Source organism: Chelonoidis abingdonii, chromosome 1 (genome assembly GCF_003597395.2).
Source record: "Chelonoidis abingdonii isolate Lonesome George chromosome 1, CheloAbing_2.0, whole genome shotgun sequence".
NCBI lineage: Eukaryota > Metazoa > Chordata > Testudines > Testudinidae > Chelonoidis > Chelonoidis abingdonii.
Window position 1 is genome coordinate 166007404 of NC_133769.1, and position 23426 is coordinate 166030829.

The 23426-nt window shown below is 42.3% G+C and overlaps 2 protein-coding genes across 4 annotated transcripts in view; one reads left to right on the forward strand and one right to left on the reverse strand.

Annotated features, from left to right (window-relative positions):
• CMSS1 (cms1 ribosomal small subunit homolog) overlaps positions 1-23426 on the reverse strand; it is a 372753-nt gene that overhangs the window by 229220 nt on the left and 120107 nt on the right. The window lies entirely within an intron of this gene.
• FILIP1L (filamin A interacting protein 1 like) overlaps positions 11007-23426 on the forward strand; it is a 126140-nt gene continuing 113720 nt past the window's right edge. For both annotated transcript variants that reach the window (XR_012657021.1, XM_032776663.2), the window contains exons 1-2: positions 11007-11268; positions 14613-14786. Coding sequence is in view for 1 of the 2 variants with exons in the window: in XM_032776663.2 (XP_032632554.2) it covers positions 11011-11268; positions 14613-14786 (432 nt within the window). In the remaining variant the exon portion in view is untranslated. The remainder of the gene's footprint in view (positions 11269-14612; positions 14787-23426) is intronic.

The following is a 23426-nucleotide window of genomic DNA, read 5'->3' on the forward strand; positions in this document are numbered from 1 at the left end:
TTCTGCCACTTTCTCCAGATTGTCTGGGTGGCTCTGTTCACGATGGCTGAGAAACAGCAGGGAATTGTTGCCTTCTGTAGCTTCCACGGGAGCCCAGGACAGACAACATGGAAAAAGAGGCGGAAGCTGTGCGGCCCTGTTCACAACGGCCGAGAAACAGCAGGGAATTGTTGCCTTCTGTAGCTTCCACGGGAGCCCAGGACAGACAACATGGAAAAAGAGGCGGAAGCTGTGCGGCCCTGTTCACAACGGCCGAGAAACGGCGGGAAATGATTAGATGAAAGAGTAGACAGAAAGACAAGAGGACATTCAAAGTGGATTCAACATACCAGGAAACAGGCAGTGTCCTGTGCTGCACCGTCTGCTGGTAGCATGGTGTCTGCCGTAGCTTTCACGGAGGGAGGAGCGAGTAATGGCATACACCCAGAAAAACCCACCAGAATGTTTCTGCCCCATCATGCACTGGGAGCTTAACCCACGATTCTAATGGGCAGCAGAGACTGCGGGAACCGAGGGATAGCTACCACAGCGCAATGCTCTGCCATTTGATGCTAGCCTCAGTACTGTGGACGCACTCTGTTGAATTCACGTGCTTTAGTGGGGACGCATAACAACGAATGTATGAACTCAATAGAGGAAATTCGAATAAAATAACTTAAAATTAATTTCGTACTGTAGACGTACCCTTAGACTCATCTCTGAATTTGGCCATTGACTTCAAGACGATAAAGACTGGGCCCTATATGGGTGCTATAGATTGGGAATGGGTGGACATTTTTGTTAGTGAACTTTGATCTAATGCATAAAGAGGTTTGTAGTCTCTGAATGGAAACACATCTCTTTAAAAAGATCAGAAACAATTAAACATGAATGCTTAATAGCACTTAATATTTCTGATAATGTGAATAAACTTCAACATGTGTTTTGGGTAACTGTAGCATGCATTCTAAGTGCTGTATACTGTGAATACCAGTTCTCGAGTTCTCAAACCACAATATTAACATAAAATTGCTTCTAAATCAGTGACTCAAACTGTGGTCTGCGAGCCACAGAGTGCTCGCTATTCATATGATGAGAGCTGACTGGACACATGGTATTTGCTCTTTCTCCCTGTTTCCAACTGTTAACTTTAATTATATGAAGCTAAAAATACATCACAATTATCTCCTAATATCACTTTTGCCATGTAAGCAACTGCTGTAGCTACGTCAAGAACATATGCCAATGGGAACAAAAGAGATAGCCCATGTGACCATGACTGGGAGGGGAACAGATTTATGTCAATACAAAGAAAGGCAGCTGGTGTAATCATAATCCACAAGACAATCTTTCTATTAAGATGTAATCCACACTATGAAAGATTTGGAGATCCATGATCTGAAGATTAAGGCTCAAAAATTTAAAACTGACAGTGAGACATCTTATTGCAAAGTAGTTACAGAGTATGTACAATATCTGCAGAATTCTGGTTAAAACAAGAAAAGACTTCCTAGGCCAATTCAGCACAATCAATCAGTCTGACCTTCAAGTGATCCTTCCAGACCTTTCCCAGGTTCTCCATAGCTTTAAAAAAGGGAAGAAAGGCACAAGCTAGACTGAACTTCGGTAGCATTGACAGCCCACTGCCTGATTCTTTGGGACATGAACGGCATGAATGATGCAAAGACTCATGTCTGCCCATCAGCCTAGGAGAGTTTTTTTTGGAGACGTGCTTTAAGTGCTCTTCTGCTGGCTTATATTGGCTTCCAGGGCAAGGCATAGTGATGAAGGAACCTAGTTTATATGGAAGCAGGGTATATCACACCACTTTTAGCCTGAGCACATTGAAATACAACAGAGAGAATTGTTCCGTAGCAAAGACCCGGTGTCATCCTTTGACCCAAATGGACTCCCTCAGCCAAAGATATGGTAAACTGAACATTGGTCAGTTGAAAGAACATACCAGGCTCCACCGCAGAAACGGCTTTCAAGGTGCTCTCTTTCTTTGGAAACATTTGACGTGATCTCTTGGAGCCAGATTCTTGCCCAGTTTGAATAACTACTCTCCTGAATTATGTAAAACTGCTGCTGCAGGATCCTTGAGAAGCTAAGACCAGGGATCTCAAGTTTTAACAAGACCCTATCACAGAGAGAAACGCAGGCTGCTTGTTTATTCTCCCTGTGACAGCAGTTTGACTCTCCTGTGATACCATGCCAAGAGACTCACTGGGGAGCAAGCAGGGGACCTGTCCTGCCCTTGGATCTCCTGGATACTTAGTTCCATCTTACAGACCCTGTGGAGGAACAGAAGCGCTCGCTGAATCCTTGAGAGCTCCCAGGTGAGTTAGCTGTTGAAGAAAAGAGCTCTCTTGTTTTGACTATATCCCTTTAAATAAGACAGGTTTAGAAAAAGAAACACATAATTCCTTGCTTAGTCATGGACTCTTGGAAAGAATATCAAGTTCTCAACAATCCAGGATCCTTACCATGGGATTAATAGAATATTTGCTCCTGTGAGCGATTTTGTTAGCTCATAAGTCAATCACTGGCTAAAGAGAGAAAATACTGATGGGAAAAGGAGAAAAAAAAGATGGATGTTTCTTAAAACCCTCCGGTATCTGTGGTGAAGTCATCTCTGCAGGATATTTCTGTCTTTCCCACAATAACAGTGGGGATTTCTAAGCCACCTGCTTGTTCACTGCTGCCAAAGAGACAAATGCAGTTTCATCTCTCTCACAATAAGATTGAGAGGGTGGAGACCAAATTAATGTCATAGAAACATTCAATCATTTGTTATTGTGGCTCTTAAGGAGAGCATATTCTGATCCTACAGATTACCCCATCACTAAGATTTCTTTCTTAAATGTAAAAGAACATTCATGTTAGGAGATAAAAAAAACAATTTTAAAGACCCACACAACGAGAACAGATCCTAAGGTCTCAAACCTATTTGAAGAAATTACTTCCCTCAACTGGTTTTCTCACTAGAGAGAGAAGAATGCTGCAATTTAACACCCACTCAATTCAGGTCTGACAATGTGACTGTGACAGGGTCTAGAGAGCTGTACTGCATTGGTAAGCAGGGATATTATCACTCTGCCATTATCACTCTGCCACGAAGATGCCTCTGCAAACACTACCAAGGAGGCAGACAGTGCATCATCCGAAAGCAAGTAAACGGGCAAAGATCACCTAGCTGGCCAGCAAGAGTTCCACATGGGAATGATGACAAGCTTAATAGTTAGCAAGCACCTGATCCCCTTATAATGTTGTAGCTAGAATGTACAAGTACCATTGCTCTCTAGAAACTGTTTTACAAAAGATAAATATTAACACACAGAGATGCAAGATGGTGTGCTTTGAGTCAGGTCTCCTCCTCCTCTCCTTACCCGGCTGCTACCAGCTGTCATTCTGTGCTCTAGTACCACCCTAGTTGTTGGTACAGAGTAATAGGGAGCCTGAGTTAGCACAAAGGAAGAAAATATCATGAAACGCGGTACAGTTCAGAGCTCTGTCCTCCAATGGGCATTATAGGGGAAGTTAACATTGCCTCAGTATGGTGAACTACTATCTCTGCTACAAGAGGGAAAAGTGTTTTAACCATGTTGCAAGACATCTCTGGTGTAAGTAGGTCCTCTTGATGTGGTTATTATAGTGTACACTAAGACAGGCACAGAGAGAGAAAGATTTTCCACTCATTAAGCTAACATTCAGAAACCTGGCTCTGAAGAGATGACAGACGCTTTAGGGTGCCATGAGACAGCTGATATCCAGAAACTTCATGGTACTTCATGTCCTATTTAAAAAAAAAACTGGGTGGAAAATGTTGCTCAATGTCAAAAGGTAAAAACACAAGTGGAAAGTTAAAAATGACTTTGTTCCAGTTTGTAAGTGACACTGGAATCATTCAAAAGCTGACTAACCTTACAGAAAACCAGCCTAATCTGCACTACAATGGATTATCTCTCTGCAGTGGCCACACTATAGTACGCTGCAGTCAGTGGTCTGTCTAAACTGTCAAGAGCACTGAGAAGGTCAACCAATATGCCATGTTGCAACTGGAGATGGGGTTGGAGGGAGGGGTCTGACACTTTGGAAGAGAAAGGGAAGAATTTCAAGATGTGTGGATGAAGTCTATGTTTTTCACTCCTGCAGTAGTTCTTTGTTGCCTTTTCTCTAGCCACAAGTCCTCCTGTCTTTGGTGCTGGACCTGCCTGTTGGCCCTGTCCAGAACTTAAACCGTAAGTTCATCATGGAAATGCTTCCTCTGGGAATGGTCCATGAAAGTACATTGGCCCAGGCTTCTACCACAGTGTGGGCGAGCTGTGGAGGTTCTGTAGCCTGTAGATGTCAAGGGGCTGGACTAGGACAAGACAGAGGGTTATTGTCTCAAATAGCTCAATGAAGGAGAACAAGAAAACTCCTTGTGGAATTCCAAGGACATAAAATGTTACTTTTCCAAACTAAACTTCAGTACAGTAACTCCTCACTTAATGTTGTAGTTATGTTTCTGAAAATGAGACTTTAAGTGAAATGATGTTAAGCAAATCCAATTTCCCCATAAGAATTAATGTAAAAGGGGCCGAGGGTAGGTTCCAGGGATAGATTTTTTTTGCCAGACGAAAGGCACTATATACATTTTAAACAAGCAATTTAATATAGGTATAAGTTTTAAACCATTTTAAAGAAACAATTTAATACTACAGTCATCACTGCCGAGTATGAAGCTTGGTTGAGGTATGGAGTCAGAGAGTGGAAGAGGATGGATTGTCCGGCTGCTCCTTTTGCTGTTCTTGCAAGCACAGGCACTGGTTTTGCCGGGGCTCGACCCTTGGCCCATCCACTCCACCCCTTCCAAGCTCCCACCCTTGACCTGCCTCTTCTACCCCCTCCTCTTCTTCCCTCTTTACTTTGCATGCTGCATCCTTGCTCTTCCCCCCTCCCTCTCCTCCCTTCTGAAAGCTGCAAGCCAGCTGATTGCCGGGCAGGAGGCACGGGAGGGAGAGGGGAGGCGCGAAGACTTGGCGTGCAGGCTCCCCCTCCCGCCCGGAGCAATCAACTGGTTTACAGTGTTCAGGAGGCAGGGGAGGGAGGGGGAGCCTGTGCGCCAAGTCCTCGCTCCTCCCCCCTCCCTCCTAAATGCCACAAGCCAGCTGATTGCCATGGGCAGGGGGAGGAGGGGAAAGGCATCGATCTGTGGGGGCTGCCGGCAGGTGCTGGGGGCGGAGGGAACAGGCAGCCAAACAACGTAATAGTGGAGCACTGCACAACTTTAAGTGACCATGTTCCCTACTTGATCAGCAACATAACAACAAAACAACGTTAACCGGGACAACTTTAAGTGAGGAGTTACTCTATATTGTGAGAAGGATGCTTCAGATCACAGAAGCTCCCTGGACGCTGCCTGTTAATCACAATGAAAGAAGAGCAGAGACAAAGGTAAGTTAAAAATTCAAAGCTGTTTATGGTTTTCTAAAAATTACAGAACTACTTGGATTTTGGGTGCGGGGACATCAACGACCATGCTAAAAAAGCTTTTTTTCCCCGATCATTTCAGGTCTTCCACATTTTAGAGGACATATTTTGGTGGTGCCCATGTGGCATGGGGAGATGCTATTCCAAGCTACCAGTGGGACACCTGAAGTGTATGCAACAGAAGTATTCAAATGGATTGTGACTGAACAGCACATCTATGAGTGGAGTAGACTGGTCAACTGCTGAGGTGTCCCTGGAAAATACGCCCTTTCCCAAAATGTGACTATCTGTCTGGAGTTCCTACTTCAGGAAAAGCCTGCATCTATCAGCACCAGGGACTAGGTCACAATTCATAAGGGAATCAACAGCATGCTTGCTCCATTAGCTTCCAAATAGCTTAGCCAGTTATGGCTGCATGGAAACACATACACCTCCGCAGCCTCCTTCCTAGCCCCCCACCCCACCAGGCGTATTTCTGCACTAAAATTTCAAACCCCAGTCAAATATGAGAGAAATTATTTTGTCACCTATGGACTGCCTTTAACTAAAATGGACTAGATTTATGAATGGAACAAATTTACACACACACACGCACACACACACAGAGTCAAGAGTTCACTGTTTCCAAGTGGCTCATTCCACTGTTGAATGGTTTGAGAGTGGTGTACTTACAAGTGTGGCAGTGTGAGGTTATTATTTTTAGGAAACAGGAACAGCCCTAGCAAAACTCTGCACCTTTCCAATAAAAAATTCACTTTCAAGGCGTTTTTACTGCTTGCATTTCCCAGTCGTCATTTTGAACTCCACATGGTGCGGTGGGCTGGGGTACGTGAAGTGAAGGCATTGGGATACAATCCATCATCAATGGATACATGCAGCTTGCTGGGGCTTCTCATAACTTTTGACTGGTTCATAGAGCAGAAATCCCTCCCATTCCTATATTAATAAACATTAAAATGGAACTTAGCAGGCTTTACAGCAGCTTCCATCACTTCCTTTGTCTGCTGCAGGCTCCAAAGCAGGCTTGTCCTCCGGGGGCCAACAATCAGCTCCTCAAAGTATGGTCCCAAGATGTGCTGCTGCTGCTTCTGTAACACAGCCTCCTGGGGGACCAGTTTCAGCAACAAAGTCACTTTACTGCCCTCACTTGGAGGTGGCTGCTGGCTCCCATTAGTTCCCATGCTGGATTCTGGGGCCAGTAGGGCAGCATCCTGGCTGACAAGGTCATCATGCACCACCACTTGCTCCAGGCTCAGCACAATGCCCAGCATCCAGTCAAACTTCTCCTAAAGCAGACATGATGTCAGTGAGTTGCGATTCTGCTCCCTGGTTTTCCTAATCCGCTCCCTGAGCTGGTCACCAGTCTGGTAAATTTCCAATGCTGCCAGTCTTCATTGTTTGCTGGTAGGCATGGTCTTCCTGTACTCTTACTGAAGTCCACTGTTTTGCTGGCCTTGCAACAGAGAATTACAAAAAAAATCTGGCTGTGCTCCCATGACCATGAAACAGCGCACTTTGCAAAGGTTTCTTCTGGTCAGTCTCCACTGCAAACACATAAGGCTCTCTGATGGTGTGTCTGCAGCTTGGCAGTAGGATGACCAGATGTCCCGATTTTACAGGGACAGTCCTGATATTCAGATTTTTTCTTATATAGGTGCATATTACCCCCCACACTCTGTCCCTATTTTACATACTTGCTATCTGGGCACCCTAAAAGCACTTTGTATTAGTAAACTAATGACATGTCTTGGTGATTAAGGAGTTGCCTTGACAGACTCCAAAGTGGGTCTCAGCCAGCCCTCTTTGGTTGTGAAGAAGGTGCATGGCAGGGTCCTCAAGGATATGAGCATTTGTGTATAAAACAGGGGGGAAGGGAGGGGAAGCACAGAACTTGCCATTCCTGGTCAGACCATTGCTCTATCAAGTCCAGAATCCTGCTTCTGGTTGTAGCAAAACCTAATGTTTCAGAAGAAGGTGAAAACTCCCTATAATCCACCTGGCCTACAGGACAATTCTATACCTGGGGGAGGAAATGCCTTCTTGAGCCCTGGAATGATCAGTTTAAAACAAGCAGGAGCTGCAGTTCAGGGTGCTGCATAAAGAACATGCAGAATCCACTAGAAGAAAAATAAAAAAGGGCTTTGTGCATCATTCATGCATTTCATGGCATTCTACACTTGCAGAATAATGGTGTATAGGTGATCAGATAATGGATTTACTACATCACCCCTGTATTTGTTGATATGATTCTTATTGACCACTTTTACTCTGGTAATGCCTAGACTGTAGAGGGCCAGGCCAGGGCCCTATTGTGATAGGCATTGTACACATATAGTAAACAACAATCCCGGTACTAAAGAGGTTACAATCTAAAAGACAAGACATAACAGGCAGATAATACAAACAAGCATGTTGGGTGGGGTGGGGTTGGGTAGTGGGATAAGAAACAGGGTAACAGAAATATTAGGATAAGCACAATTCTTAACCAATGAAGCAGTAATCACAACATGCCACCTGTCTACCCATTATTAGGTTGCAGTCTTCTGAATATATTACAGAAAAGATAAGTTTTGAGGAGGGACTTGATGCTGTAGGTGGTGCCGGCCTTACAATGAGCTCCTACCCCAACTTTATACTAACAAATGCAAAACCTGATCAAATAGATATCCCAAGCACTTTGCCTCAAAACTGCTATATTCTGGCTCTGGGAGCCCAGAAGGAATACCATAAATTTCCTCCTGTGATGGATGACTTTAAGGATACTTTAAAATTATTATGTGTCTATTAAAATGGGACTTTACCACCACAGAAAATTTCCAGCGATACATAACTCCACTTACCTTTCCAAAATCTTCTTAGTCACTTTTAACTAATCATCGCATATTTATGTTGAAATAAAAGCTCTCTCCCCTCTCCTACTCTTTGAATCCTCCTCCTGCAGTGAAACCATAAATGCTACTATATTTGTTATGTTATGATCATCGGAGACAACTTTATTTAAAGATATAAACCTAGGATTAGGATTTTCATTCAGGATCAGACAGAAGGAAAAACTCTGCTGGAGTATTCTTATTCACAGATTCACAGATTTTGGCCAGAAGGGACCACTGTGACCATCTAGTCAGACCTCCTGCATAATACAGGCCATAGAACTTCCCTGAATTACTATTTCAAATCTGATAGGTGTGATTGAACTCGAGCAGATCTTTTAGAAAAATGTCCAATCTTGATTTAAAATTTTCCAGTGGTGGAGATTCCAACCCAAGCCTTGGTAAATTATTCCAGTGGCTAATTACCTTCATTATTAAATATTTTCACCTTTTTTCAAGTCTGAATTTATCTAGCTTCAATTTCTGGCCACTGGACCCAATTGTACCTTTGCTTGCTAGATTGAAGGGACCTCTATTATCATGTTTCTGATCCTCCTACAGGCATTTATAGACTGTGATACAGTCATCCAATTACCTTCTTTTTGAGAAGCTGAGTAGATTGAGCTCCTTGAGTTATTTAATGTTTGTACAAGTATTAATTTATTGACAACAATGTTTAGGATGTAATAGTTATATAAATAATAGCACTCAGAAGGCCTAGTCAGGACTGGGGCTCCATTAGGCTAGGCACTGTCATTTTGTGCCTTATCTCAAAACAGGATTGCCAGTTTTGGCTGGATGTTTTCCTGGAGGTTTCATCACATGACATAATCTTTAATTAAAGATTAATCTTTAATTCCTGGAGACTCCAGGACAATCCTGGAGGATTGGCAAATCTAAAAGCTTACTACCAAAAAGGGAGAGAGCTTTACTCCACAAAAATATTCAATAACAGCAGATAGAGAATGATACATTGTCATAGCTTCCTACTCAGATTTGAACCTTAGAGTTCAGAAACTAAGATGCTAGCATGAAACCTCCAAGCTTAATTACCAGCTTGGATCTGATAGCGCTGCCACCAGCCAAAAATTCCAGTGTTTGGCTCACTCTGGTCTCCCCAAAACCTTCTGGGGGACCCCAAGACTCAGATGCCCTGAGTCTTAACAAAGGGAAATAACCCTCTCCCCCTTCTCCTCTTTACTTCCTCCCCAGGCTTCCCCTCCCTGGGTGGCCCTGGAGATTACCGTAACTTCAACTCCTTGAAATGCAAACACAGAGAGAGATAAGTGTCTCTTCCCCCACTCCAGAGGCTACTGCAGATTCAAACCTAGTCAGCTCTGGCACAAGAGATTTTCCCCTCCCTTCGTTCCTTGCCTAACCAGAGAAAAAACTCAAACAGTTTTAAAAAGAAAGCTTTATATAAAAAGAAAGAAAAAGACATAAAAATGATCTCTGTATCAAGGTGACAATAATACAGGGTAATTGCTTAAAAAAGAAAAATGAATAAACAGCCTTATTCAAAAAGAGATACAATTTAAACATTCCAGCAACTACACACATGTAAATACAAAAAAAAAAATAACAGCCTTTGTCTTTTCTACCTTTGTACTTACAACTTGGAAACAGAAGATTAGAAGCTTGAAGATAGAAAGATCCTCTCATAGCTGAGAGCAACAGACAAAAGACACAGACCCAAACATATTCCCTCCCTGAGCTTTGAAAAATCCGGTTTCCTGATTGGTCCTCTGGTCAGGTGTGTGGTTCCCTTTGTTAACTCTTTACAGGTAAAAGAAACATTAACCCTTAGCTATCTGTTTTTGACATACATTATAAATTTATTCCCAGTGAAAACACTCTTAATCAAGTGAAATTCCCATAGTCTATAGTTCACACTGGAATTTGGGTTTCCTGTGATGCAGACAGACAGTATTTCAGCAAGGCATAATGCCCTAGTTAAGATCCATTTAGATCCTTAGGGCAAAGTTCATCCCAATGCAGTGGGTTCACACAAACTCCTAGGGACATACTGACCAATATTTTCAAACTAATTTCAGAGATCAGTGGCGGGCCAGGGGCACATGAAACATGCCTCCTTGATGCATCTCTGCTGAATGTGCACAGTGGTCACAGTTCTGGCAAGAGCAGTATGGACACAGAGATACCCAGCTCTACATTGCAACCAGTGAACATCCCCCACCTCCTACCTGTCTGCTGCAAAGCGCAAGCAAGATAGACCGAATGGCCAGTGCATGTGAGCGCATGTGAGCGCCTGCTTGCTATTGCTGGAGGCGGGACTAGCTGCATGCATACCAACACAGAGAGCAAGAAGTGCACTGAACCCTTCAGTTCTCCCTCGGGGCCCACAGTAAGGCACCTGAGAAAGGGATTGGAATGGTTGGGACCAAGCAGGAGAAGGAGCATTGCTGTTGCAGGATATAATATTAAAAAATCAGGAGTTGGAAGCTTTTTGCTTGTAAACGGGAATCTTCCTGACACACCAGGAGACTTGGTCAGTCTGCTTATGAACCATTTATACCATTAATATTCTGTTCCACTTAACTGGCATACACAGACTTTTGTGGACCCTTTGTTCTGAGGTAAATGCCACCACTGGTAATTCTCTGTGTTCAATGATGGTTAAAATATTTCACTTCTTCCCCACTCCTTCCAGCTCCAGGACATACACATGCGCTCCAGAAGTAACAGCACAGAAAGTCCAACCAAATCCAAACAATGCCAGCAAAAGATGAGAGGCCACCATAAGGAAGATACTCCTTATGCTGGGAGAGTAAACATGAAAAGGGGACAAAAGGAGAAAGAAACCTGCACCATCCAAAGAAGTCCTGAATCTGAGAAAAAACAAAAAAGATATTCCAAGAAAGGAGAGGACCTCTCTCGAGATGACCTACTATTTCTTCTTAGTGTGCTTGAGGGTGAATTACAGGTGCAGTCTTCTTTTGTTTTATATTCCAGATTGTAGGCTCATTGCTTAATCTACTCTAATATTCGCTCCCCACCCCCCATTTTAGATAGTACACCTATTGTAATTGGTGCAGGTGTACAAATGCAAAATGTAAGAGTACATAAAATTTTCATCCATACATCACAGACAAGAAATCCCAACCCAAAACAAACACTAGACTTTCCCTACTCATCCCAGTATATAACATATTTAAAATATGTAGGTGTCATCATGGAAACGTCTTAGTGACTCAATGGTCCATTACTCTCAAAGTGTGCAACTACATGTGAATTCATCCCTACGGACAACTGGTAAAACTTTAATACTACACAATCCCATCATGCATTCAGAATATAAAATATTTGTTACATAACTATTTTAGGAATGTTTTAGAAATTAGAAAAAACTTTTATTGGGGCCATTTCTTGTGACCTCCTGTAAAGCCAGCTGCATTAGTTACTTGGAGTCCAACAGGATTCAGAGGGAGCACCCCCCCCCCCCACCAAAAATGCCTTAACATAGGTTTACAATAGCTCAAAAGGTCTATTATATCAGGCCTTACAGGGCTAGGAATGAGTGCTGGCTCCCACCATGGCCATGAGATATTGGATTTCAAAATTGTGACTTTTTCTATATGTAAAAGCTCTCAATGGCCCAGGGCTGAATGCTGCCCACCCTAGGCAAATATAATTTGGGAGTGAGAATGGAAGTCTGTATTTGCAGAAAAATGGAGGCGAGCAAGGTGATTTAATAAAAGTAATGAGAGCTGTTTGAAACTGCTCATGAGTTCGGAATGTTTGTGAGCAGAGGTCAGGTGAACTGGTCAAAGGTGCATGATAAATGGATTTATCACATGGCTTCACAGTTTAACATCTGGACATTACCTATGTGAGTACTTTTATTATTAATATATGTATATATAGACACACATTAATATTATATATATTCTGAATGTGTGTTTATTCAACTGGTCATTCACACACAAGTGACCAGTTGAACACAGACACAGATGCGCACGCTCCCAAATCTACTGTTAATTGTAGAATATGTTATTTTGGCCCTTTTCACAGGGAAATTCCTAACAATCCTTTCCCCCCTCTGCCAATACTGGGCCCAAAACACAGGAGTGATGTGTGTGTTAAGAAAAACGCTGTGGTGTTAAACTTTTCAAAAGTCATCACCTGTTTCCCTGCCTTCTCTCTAAATTTAGATCAAGACCCAAATTTCCCAAACACTCTCTCTGAAAACACAGTTCTAAGCAAATACATCTCTGTCTAGTTAAAAAAAAGAGTCCAGCCTTCTCAGTATATTTAAAATTGAAATGGTTTACATTAAAAATATGTATCAGAGGGCTAGCCGTGTTAGTCTGGATCTGTAAAAGCAGCAAAGAGTCCTGTGGCACCTTATAGACTAACAGACGTATTGGAGCATGAGCTTTTGTGGGTGAATACCCACTTCGTGCATGCATCCGACAAAGTGGGTATTCCCCACGATAAGCTATTGGCTCATGCTCCAATACGTCTGTTAGTCTATAAGGTGCCACAGGAATCTTTGCTGCTATTAAAAATATGAACATACTGGGGCCCTGCATAATTTGTATCTTGTTCCTATAGGTCACAGAAAATATTTTTGCTGAAAAAAAGTAGGAATGCAATTTTTTGGATTCCTAATTTGCCAATACATGGTACTACCAATTCCAACCCTTCCAAAATTATGATTCAATCTCCCAAAATCATGAGATTATTTTAAAAATTAGATTTTTAAAAATGATAAATCTTGTGTCTTTTATTTACCTTCTTTTTTCCAAGAGGAGATTACTTAAGTCACTTTTTCAGCTTTTCTCCACCTCCAGAAGAGTTAGACACTTTTTTTTTTTTAAACTGTTACTTCATTAGACTCTCATGACTCCAGGGGCTGGAGCTTTAATAAAAGAAAATAGTATGACACTCATGATAAACTCATGAGAGTTAGCAATATTGAGTGTACAGTCTGAAAAGGTCATTGCCAATTTTTTCCAGAAACCCTAGTATAGAATTATTTTAAGTGACTTGACTATCTACGTTTCCTTTTGACATTTTCAGAGTTAGTATTAACAGGCATTCCTTCCCCTCTAGCTTCTTAACATTTGTCACCATGAAAGAGTAGGAACTTATTTTTAAAAATTACATGGTATTTGCTTTTATTTGTTTTAGATACCTATATCTTGGTACCTGTCAAATACTATAGGCTCCCCAGAAATACAAGCAATGTGTTTCCACAATAGACTTTGTTACACAGTAACTTTATAAAAGGTACATGTGCCTGCTGTTTTGTCCCAGAACATATGCAAACATAGTACTATGTAAGCAAATTAACACTCTACTCTTAAAGATAATGTTGGCAATTATGCTATATATAAAGAAAAATACATACAATTACATATACAGAGTGTATAATATACACATATGCAGCCAAGATTTTCAAAAAATGACTAGATTTTTGGGTGGGCAACCTAAGGCATCTTAAAGAGGCCTGGTTTTCACAAAGCAGGGCTCTGCACTTTCTGTAACTCAACATCCTTTAAAGTGCCTTGAAGGGGCACCCAGGATTGAGAACCCTAATATTATTAGTTACTTTTGAAAATCTTGGCCTTATATATTTCACACACACACACTCCCCTATACATAATATTTCTCTCTCTCTCACTCACACACACACACCCCCCCACACACGTCACTTCTGCCAGCTTTAAGGACAATTAATCTTGTTTTAAAGAGCTGCCATTATTGCATGCTTTTGGAATGCTTGTTGTAAAAGGTCACATCCTCTGCACCACGTACCTCACTAGCTTCAGTGCACAAACATGTACATGTAACAATAGAAGCTGACTACCTCCAAGTCAGTTTAAACAACAAAAGCTGCCTTTGTACCCTGTGTGAACAGAGAATGCTAAGCTTCTTGGCTTCCCAAAGTACATTAAAAATTACATCTTAAAATAGATGCCAATACCTGAAATGACATTTTGTTCTAAATTCTTGTACAATGAAAAGTATGTGTTCATACAAAAACTAAGTTACATAATCTACTTTTAACAAAATATTGAGTATTAGAGAAAGTGTACCTAAAAAGCTCATATATATACATACATATATACATATATATATATATATATATATATATATATACACACACACACACACACACACACATACACCAATTATCTCAAGGATACTTAACATATAATTTAAAGCACTTTAACAACTATTGCCAAATGTTAATGTAGAAGCTACTCATTGAGCATGCCAATACATAAAACTAGTTCACTGGAATTCTTTGTGTTTCTGCAGGCTCAAGATGAAGTCATAGGAGTTCTTAAGGCTGAAAAAATTGACCTGGCTTTGCTTGAAGCACAATATGGCTTTGTTACTCCAAAAAAGGTATTAGAGGCGCTCCAGCGAGATGCTATACAAACCAAGGCTGCACAATGGCAAGAGGATATATATGAAAAGCCTATGGGAGAGGTATGCATAGTATTATTCAATACACACACACAGGGACAAACCATATTGCCATCAAATTGAATAGCAGAAGTCCCATTGACTTCAGTGGGAGAAGGATATTGCTCTCAGACCGCACACTTCATATGGACTACCAGGTAGTAGACCAAAGTACAGAATATACTTTCCTGTAAATTACAAGGCATCATGATCTAATTGATTTAGCATGCAGCAAACACCCAAGACATTCTAATCCTGGCTCCCACACCAATTCGGTACATGACCCTGGGAAAGTAATTCAATCTCCCTAGGCAAAATTCAACAGGTGAAACTCCATTGCAGTCAATACATTTAGCCCACAAGGTTTGTTTTCCTCATACTCCTCCTGCTGGAAGGGCATATGAGTGGGGTCTCGCAGGGATCAGTTCTAGGTCCGGTTCTATTCAATATCTTCATCTTTAGATAATGGCATACAGAGTACACTTATAAAGCTTGCGGATGATACCAAACTGGGAGGGGTTGCAACTGCTTTGGAGGATAGGATTAAAATTCAAAAATGATCTGGACAAACTGGAGAAATGTTCTGCAGTAAATAGGATGAAATTCAATAAGGACAAATGCAAAGTATTTCACTTCGGAAGGAACAATCAGTTGCACACATACAAAATGGGAAATGACTGCCTAGGAAGGAGTACTGCGGAAAGGTATCTGGGGGTCATAGTGGACCACAAGTTAAATACAAGTCAACAGTGTAATGCTGTTGCAAAAAAATCAAACATCATTCTAGGATGTATTAGCAGGAGTGTTGTAAGCAAGACACGAAAAGTTATTCTTCTGCTCTACTGCGCGCTGATTAGGCCTCAACTGGAGTACTGTGTCCAGTTCTGGGAGCCATATTTCAGGAAGCCTGTGAACAAACTGGCGAGAGTCCAGAGAAGAGCAACAAAAATGATTAAAGGTCAAGAAAACATGACCTACAAGGGAAGATGGAAAAAATTGGATTTGTTTAGTCTAGAAAAGAGAAGACTGAGAGGGGATATGATTTCAAGGGGGTATGTACAGTTTTCAAGTACATAAAGGGTTGTTACCAGGAGGAGGGAGAAGAATTGTTCTTCTTAACCTCTGAGGAGAGGACAAGAAGCAATGACCTTAAAATGCAGCAAGGGAAGGTTAAATTGGACATTAGGAAAAACTTCCTAACTGTCTCGGTGGTTAAGCACTGGAATAAATTCTGTAGGGGGAGGTTGTGGAATCTCCGTCACTGGAGATTTTTAAGAGCAGGTCAGACAAACACCTGTCAGGAATGGTCTAGATAGTACTTAGTCCTGCCATGACTGCAGGGGACTGGACCAGATGACCTCTCAAGTCCTTTCCAGTCCTATGATTCTATACTTATTTACTTCACCGGGAGAGAGGAGGGAAGTTGTAGTAAGTATTGTTAATGTCTACCTTTAAAAATTAGCCTAATAACTATGTTGTTTAATGCATCAGTTTGCTTTCTGGAGGACCAAATTAACATCTGGTGCAAGCAGACATCTCCATTAGCTTCATGGGAATTTCTCTGCTTGTGCCAGATGTGAATTTGGTTCTAAGGGCTCAACCCTGAGTCCCTGCATGTTCTACGTTCCCAATGGAAGTTATGGATGCACAAGAACTGTAGGATCTGGCTTTTCACCATTTATTAAAATTACTGAAGGTTACAGACTTCATCAAGGCAGAAATGCAAAACTGATAATTAAGCAACAGAAGTCGTCCTTTCTGAACTACATTTCTCTGATTTTAAATTGTGACTCCCAATGTATATCACTTACATTAAAATCTCTTTATATCAGTTAATCCAGATAAATTCTTGAATGTCCCCCCTTTCATTCCGATAAACATGATTTTAGCGCTCATTATAGATTACTGTTATTAAAAAAAAAAGTAATGAACAAGACTTCTTCCATCAAATGTTTTCCAGGCTCTGTAACAGAAACATACCCCAGGATACAAAGTTCATTTCACAGAAAATAGTGTCAGCCAAAAGGTCAGGACTCATTTCAGGAGCTCAAAGGTTAAAATCTCTAGCTATAATTTAAAACAGAAAGTTAATTTGCAGAGGCTAATTTATTTTAGAACACCATGGTATTATGTCATAGATACTTTGAGTATGCATAGAAATTATTTGAAAAACAGTCAAAAGAAGTTTAAAAACTAAGTGCAGTTAGGCACAGTTTTTTCCTTCCAACACTTAATGGCACCAAAAGGATCTTTTAACATCACTGGACTTAGCAATTACAAAGACAGAGGTAAACATTCTGATCATGGCAAAAATGATACAGATCTCTGGTACACCATGCATTTCAGTAAACCAAAGGACTGACAAACAGCGTTTTTTTCCATTTTATTTGTTCGTTTTACATTTTAGGGATAAATTTAGTATTTTTGCTTGCTTTTTGTACATATGTATGTGATGTGAAGGACAACCACACTGTGGGGAAAAGGGCTCTATGAACTTACTCATGTAGCTCTAGCAATGTACCTCAGCCCTGACCTGCAAAATGCCTGCTGTTCTGGCTTCTCTTGAGCATTTTCTCCCAATCTTGACAACTATAACACAGTTTTATGATGTGGATCAACACCTTCAAGGGGCAAAGTGCAGAATGCCCAAATTCAGGTTAAACTGTGACTTGACTCAAATGTTAAGTCCGATTAAGAGTACACCTAAGGGCAAGAAAAATATACTGCTTTTTCCCTCCTTCAACAGATTTCAAGAGAGACTGTAGGGGCAGGGAACTTGGCCTTTTAACCAGGAAGAGTTTGAGGATTCTCATGCAATCTGATTGATCTCAGAGCATCTTAGGGCTTGTCTAGACTACCGCTCAAGTTGATGTAACTTATATTGCTCAGGGGTGTTAAAAAGCCACCCACCTGAGCAATGTAAGTTACATCAACTTAACATTGTGTCTATACCATGCTATGTCAGCAGGAGATGCTCTGCCACTGACGTAGCTTCTGCCTCTCATTGAGTGGAGTAATTATGCTGATGGGAGAGTGCTCTACTGTCGCCATAGCACGTCTTCACCAGACATGCTACAACACTGGTCCATGATCAAGAACATGTTGTAATTTTTACACAGGATGTAGTTTATATACAGGATGTAGCTTATTTTCATTGGGATGAAAGGAGAGAGGGGTGATGTTTAGGAGGGATAGAGGATAGGTGAGAGACTCCTATGTACTTTCTGGTGAGGGTGGGCTGAGGTAAACACTGGAGGAAAGAACAAGGAGATGGTTTTTGTGGGGATGAAGTGGGAGAGACAAAGGTGGATGAGGTAGGATAGGAGTAATCAGAAAGGATTGGTCTTGAACTGGCCAGAAAAGATTTCGGACTTCAATTCCAGCTCACAAAAGGAATGTTACTTGCCCCGGCTGGAGTTGCACTTCTCAAACAACTCTCTCATATCAGGCAGAGAGGCTCTCTTCTCAGAGACCTCTTTCAGAATGGAGTCCAGGATGTTAGAGGAAAGCGAGGAAATTAAGCTATGATGAGACTGTTCCCCAGAGGGTGAATCTAGAAAAACTGTGAGACACAGCTCATAAACTGAGGATGTAAGTTCCAAGATGGATGGGCCTCAGATCAATGCTGAGGAGGCTGAAAAACCTCAGCAAGGCACATGGAAGATTTCTATTGATCAAGGAATGTTGTCTTACATATGAAACAGCTACCCTGGAGGTGTATAAGCTGCAGATGGAAGTGGTCACAGTCAGCTAGCTGGCAGGTTTTCCTGACTATATTATCCACTTTATGATCAAGATGATCACAGAAGGAAATGATAGACTCCAGGAACTGGTCTGAGGGTTTGGAATGAGATGCTACTGCTGAGCCCACATTTGTGTGGGCCAGTCACAGATCATGAAAGGCATGATTCAGTCACAAGATTCTTTGCAGGTTCTTGGGGCAAGAAGGAAGGGAACCAGGGGCCTAGCAACCTACCATGAACAAGGAAGAGCCTGGTCCGATAATTCTCCCTACGGAAAAGATGGGCAAACAAGCCTCATCCTCTTGGTCATTAGACTCTATTGCAGAAATCTTCAGGTTTTTAGTGGGATGTGAGAATAACTAAACCCATTCCTCCACAGAGACTCCAGGATTCTCAGAAGAGATCTGAAGGCTCAGAGTACAGGTCCAATTCTTCTTCCTCCAGAGACTCCCAATATGAGATAAAAAGTGAGCAGGTGGCTATTTTGGCTCACAGTCAGAAAAGAAGTCCTGCACGATTACTGAGGTGGTGGCTTGAGAATATGCAGAAAGAGGGTCTCCTTTGGGAGATTCTCGGGTTAGGGAGAGAGAAGAAATACCCTACTGGGGACAGTAGGGAAGCCATGAACAATTGGCTGATCCAGTCTCTGACCTTGGGTGGAAGCCCTCTCCAGATAAATCAAATTAGGACAGGAAGTAGCTGAGTGTTGCCTATCCCAGGACTCCCCCAATGAGTCTGAATTTGCTAGGTTTTACTGGATGGTACATTCTCCTTCTATCTCTGGTAGTGGCAAGGAGCTGCATACATTAGGAGCCAGGAGCAAGTCTGATCCCATCTGAACTTGCTATCACTGCAACAGGATGGCAGGGAGAGGTGGGGGACTCTACACAGAACATGCTCATACAGGAGTGGTATTTTCTGTCCTCCTTCCCTCAGAGAGCCATCTTCTTTCTTCTGCTCCATTAGGGCTCTGGAGCCTTAAAGGCTTGGGGGAGGGAGTGACACCTTGAAGAGACTGTACCAACTGCAGCTGCCTCTGAGAGGCAAGAGAACAATTTGGGGATAACTCTATTCTACTCTATACTCGTTTTTTGTACTTCCCTCATCACCGTAGTATCTGAGTGTCTTCCAGTAGTGCTTTAGGAAATGTGAATAACACCTGTCACATGTGATTCATTTGCCTGCCATGTCTGTCTACCTTGCCTGCTATAGGGCCATGGATAAACCTGACTTCAGATTGGTTGCCACATGTCTGACAGATGAGATGAAATGCACCAAACTTACTGGAGGCAACTGCATGATGGGTTCCCTTTTCCCAACTTTGAATTTATTTTTTTTAAAGACAGGGATAGGAGGATTAACAGTCTCCTCTCTTTTTCTATTTTAATATCCCTATCATTAACAAGCCACTTCAGATTTAGAACTCCCAATGGCCACTGGTAAATTAGCTGTAGATCGCTGTTTTGGACCTCATGCTCTGAAGTTCAGATATTTGCCATCACCTTCCTTTCTGGTCAGACTCCAAAGGGTCCTAAACTGAGATTTGTCCATCACGCCGGGTGGGGTGGGGTGGAGTGAGGTGGGGTGGGGGAGTGGCTAATGTCTTGCATCAATCTAGCCCCAATCAAGTTTTAATCCATCTGTTTAAGTCCAATGCCAATCAGCTGAGAGAAGAATGCACTCTTATCACTTATTAATCAGAGCACATTTTGGCTACAAATTTCAAATGCCCATAGGAGAAGGCAGGCAGTGCCCATGGATTACAGTCATGGGGTCAAAAAGTAACATCAATGCTGGAAACTTGGTAGCTGGGACAAGTATATTTTGTCTAAATAAATATTTGGCTCAAACTGGTGAAAGGGAGGGGAAAAATGAAAATATGTATTCAGAAAGACCCAAATCTCTCTCTGCACAGAGTTTCATCATATAGAATCTTAAACCAAAGATTATTCACACACACATACTCTAACAGTGGCATTATTAATTAATTTATTCATTCTCTGAACATTGGATTTATATAAAGAAAAGCAACTCTCTCAGATTTTATCCTGGCATAGTGCCACTACACACAAAACAGCCTAGAGAAAAAGTTTAGGAATCCAGCTCCAGCACAACAGATATGAGGCATGCTATTCTGTTTTGATTTTAGATACCAGTGGGTGGTAAAATATTTCTAAATGATTAAATTCTTGTGACCTTCTAGCTTGTGAAATTATTCATCGTTACGCAAGAACTAGCCTCTCACATTTTCCATTGTATTGTACAGTATGTCGAAGTGTTAGATCTAGCAAAAAAACACAGCTAGCAAGAACAAATTAGAGAACAACAGATCATTTAATTAAGACTTTGTAATTACATTTTTAGTGGACATTACAGGGCTGCTTGTTAGCACTCTCTGGGTCTTTACTCAGAGACTGTATATAAAGCCTATTTTTTGCAGATGCAACATTTGGCCAAAGAGTTTGGGGAGCAAGCTTGCCTATTTAGAATTCTCACATTCAGTGTCTTTACTGGGATTGCAGTTCACATCCTTCCAATCCTAGAGTTGTAGATAGCAAGTATGATGGTTTAGGGATATCTTTACCTTTCACTCTTTCTCCCTTAGTGTCTTAGAGTGCACCCCACCAGATGACAGGCCCTGTGCCTATACCTCTTTCAAAGCGGAATCAGAGGCATGGCCACGGCTCGCCCACTTAGCTTCCAGGCTCACCCTGATCTCAGCAGGGTGTAATACTGCCACAGCAGCCCAGAGCGTCACTGAGGCACCTGAGATCCAGGACAGAGCTTTGCAACCGCCCTTCAGAAAGTTACACTCCAGCAGCTCTGCCTGGCCATCTTCTGAGCCGCCCCATGCATGTGTCCCACTTGGCAGGTGAAGGCTTGTATCTGCGGCACCAGGGATAGGGAGAGGGCGTGACATCAGGGGAGTAGCTGAGCTAATACAATCTGTCATTGCTCATCCACCTGAAAGTCAGACCCACCCAAATTTCCACTCCCGGCTGCTCCATTGAACAGAATTCCACAATTCTCCCACTCTGAGACCTTGTCCTCTGGCTACAGCACTCTGTGTACCAACCATGACTGCTCAGTCACTCTGGGCTCAGCTACCTACAAAACTTCCCTTCAGAAGCTGTTACAAGCTGTGAACACAGTGACCCTAAAGGCCTTTTCAGAACAGAGTATTGTTTGCTCTCAACAGTACAATCAAAGCATAACAAGAGAGTATTTTGTTAAAAAAAAACCTCCTAAACGGTCTGTACATCTATCTGTCCTATCTAGAGGCTTAGGCAAGCCTAGTTATCACCTTCACCTTCTGGGGACTGAGGTTCAGTCTGTTCCCCAGAGTCCCTGCCTCACTCTCCCCTTTTCTACAGGAATTGTCCTTTTATCCACATCAAATTCTTTGTTCCAGTTTCCTGCCTGCTGCTGCCCCCTCTCCTGCCAGGTTCCAGCCAGGCTGTTGATCTCAGTAAGGCCAGAGGCAAAACTTCCAAGTGAATGACATCTGCATTGTCCATTAAGTATCAATGAATGGAACAATGTGAATTTTTTTTTCCACTTCCCTGCATACATACAAGTAATCGCTGCTTTAATAAACTTCCTGTAATTACAGCAAACACCACAATGGAATTCCAAACAGATAGAACATATAATATTCATAAAATACTAAAGGGAGCTCCCATGTCCGTCACACCAAGAATCACAGACAGGAATATTTTCTGCTTCTTAATACCATTTATTTATATCAGAGTGACTACTCTGGACATGCACCTCCAACAGTCATTTATATGCTGGGAAACCAGCCATTCCTTTATGTTTGACTTTAATGAAATGTAAGCCAAGAAGTTTCATTAAGTTTTCTAAGGCCACGTCTACACTACAGGATAATATCGAATTAGCTAAAATCGGTTTCATAAAACTGATATTATAAATTCAATTTCACGCGGCCACACTAGGCACAGTAATTCGGCGTTGTGCGTCCATGGTCCGAGGCTAGCGTCGATTTCTGAAGCGTTGCATTGTGGGTAGCTATTAACCGTCTTCATCATAGCAATGGGGCTGGCTTCAATCAGCCCCCTCCGTTTTCCTGTGTAAAGAAAAGATTCTGTACTGCCTGACCTGTCATAGCACAGCATTGGCTGGGCTCCTCTCCCCGCACCGCTTATTGTCTTGCCTGGACTGTCTCCCCGGGAGGCTGCCTCCCCTCATTTTATTCACTAACAAGTCTCTGTTTCTATCTCCTGCCTTTCTTTATAACTTCATTACACAATGGGGGGGGGACACTGCCACGGTAGCCAGGGGTTGTGGGAAGAGGGATAGCAACGGGTGGGGTTGTGCAGGGCATCCCTGTGATACTGACACGGAGCGCTGTGCTCTGATACACTGGTCTCTAGTACATGCCCTTATTCTAGGGCAGGACGACTCTATTTTTAGAAAAAACCATAAAGGAGGGAGTTGACTGGGAAGTTTCATTACCCAATTTTGTTTTGCGCCCCCGGCCGATCTTCGCCAGGGGGGCACTCATGATACATGTGGAACAGTACAGAGGGGTAGAGATAACGGTCATCTCATTTGCCAGTTTACTCCGGCAGTGAGCAGTACAGACGACTGGGGATAACCATCTCTGCTACATGCAAAGCAACGTGAATGCTTGCTGTGTAGCACTGGGAGTATCGCCTCTGCGCGGCATCCAGTACATACAGGTGCCGGAAAAAAAAGCTGGAACGGGCTCCTATGGTTGCCGTGCATATGGCGTCTGCCAGGCAAATCAGGGAAAATGGCGATGAAGGATTGTCAGCTTTGTTTTCCGGAGGAAGGAGATGACTGACGACATTTACGCAGACACCACCCGCGACAATGATTCAACCCAGAATTCAAGGGGGCGGGAGACTGCGGGAATCTTGGATAGCTACGGAAGTAG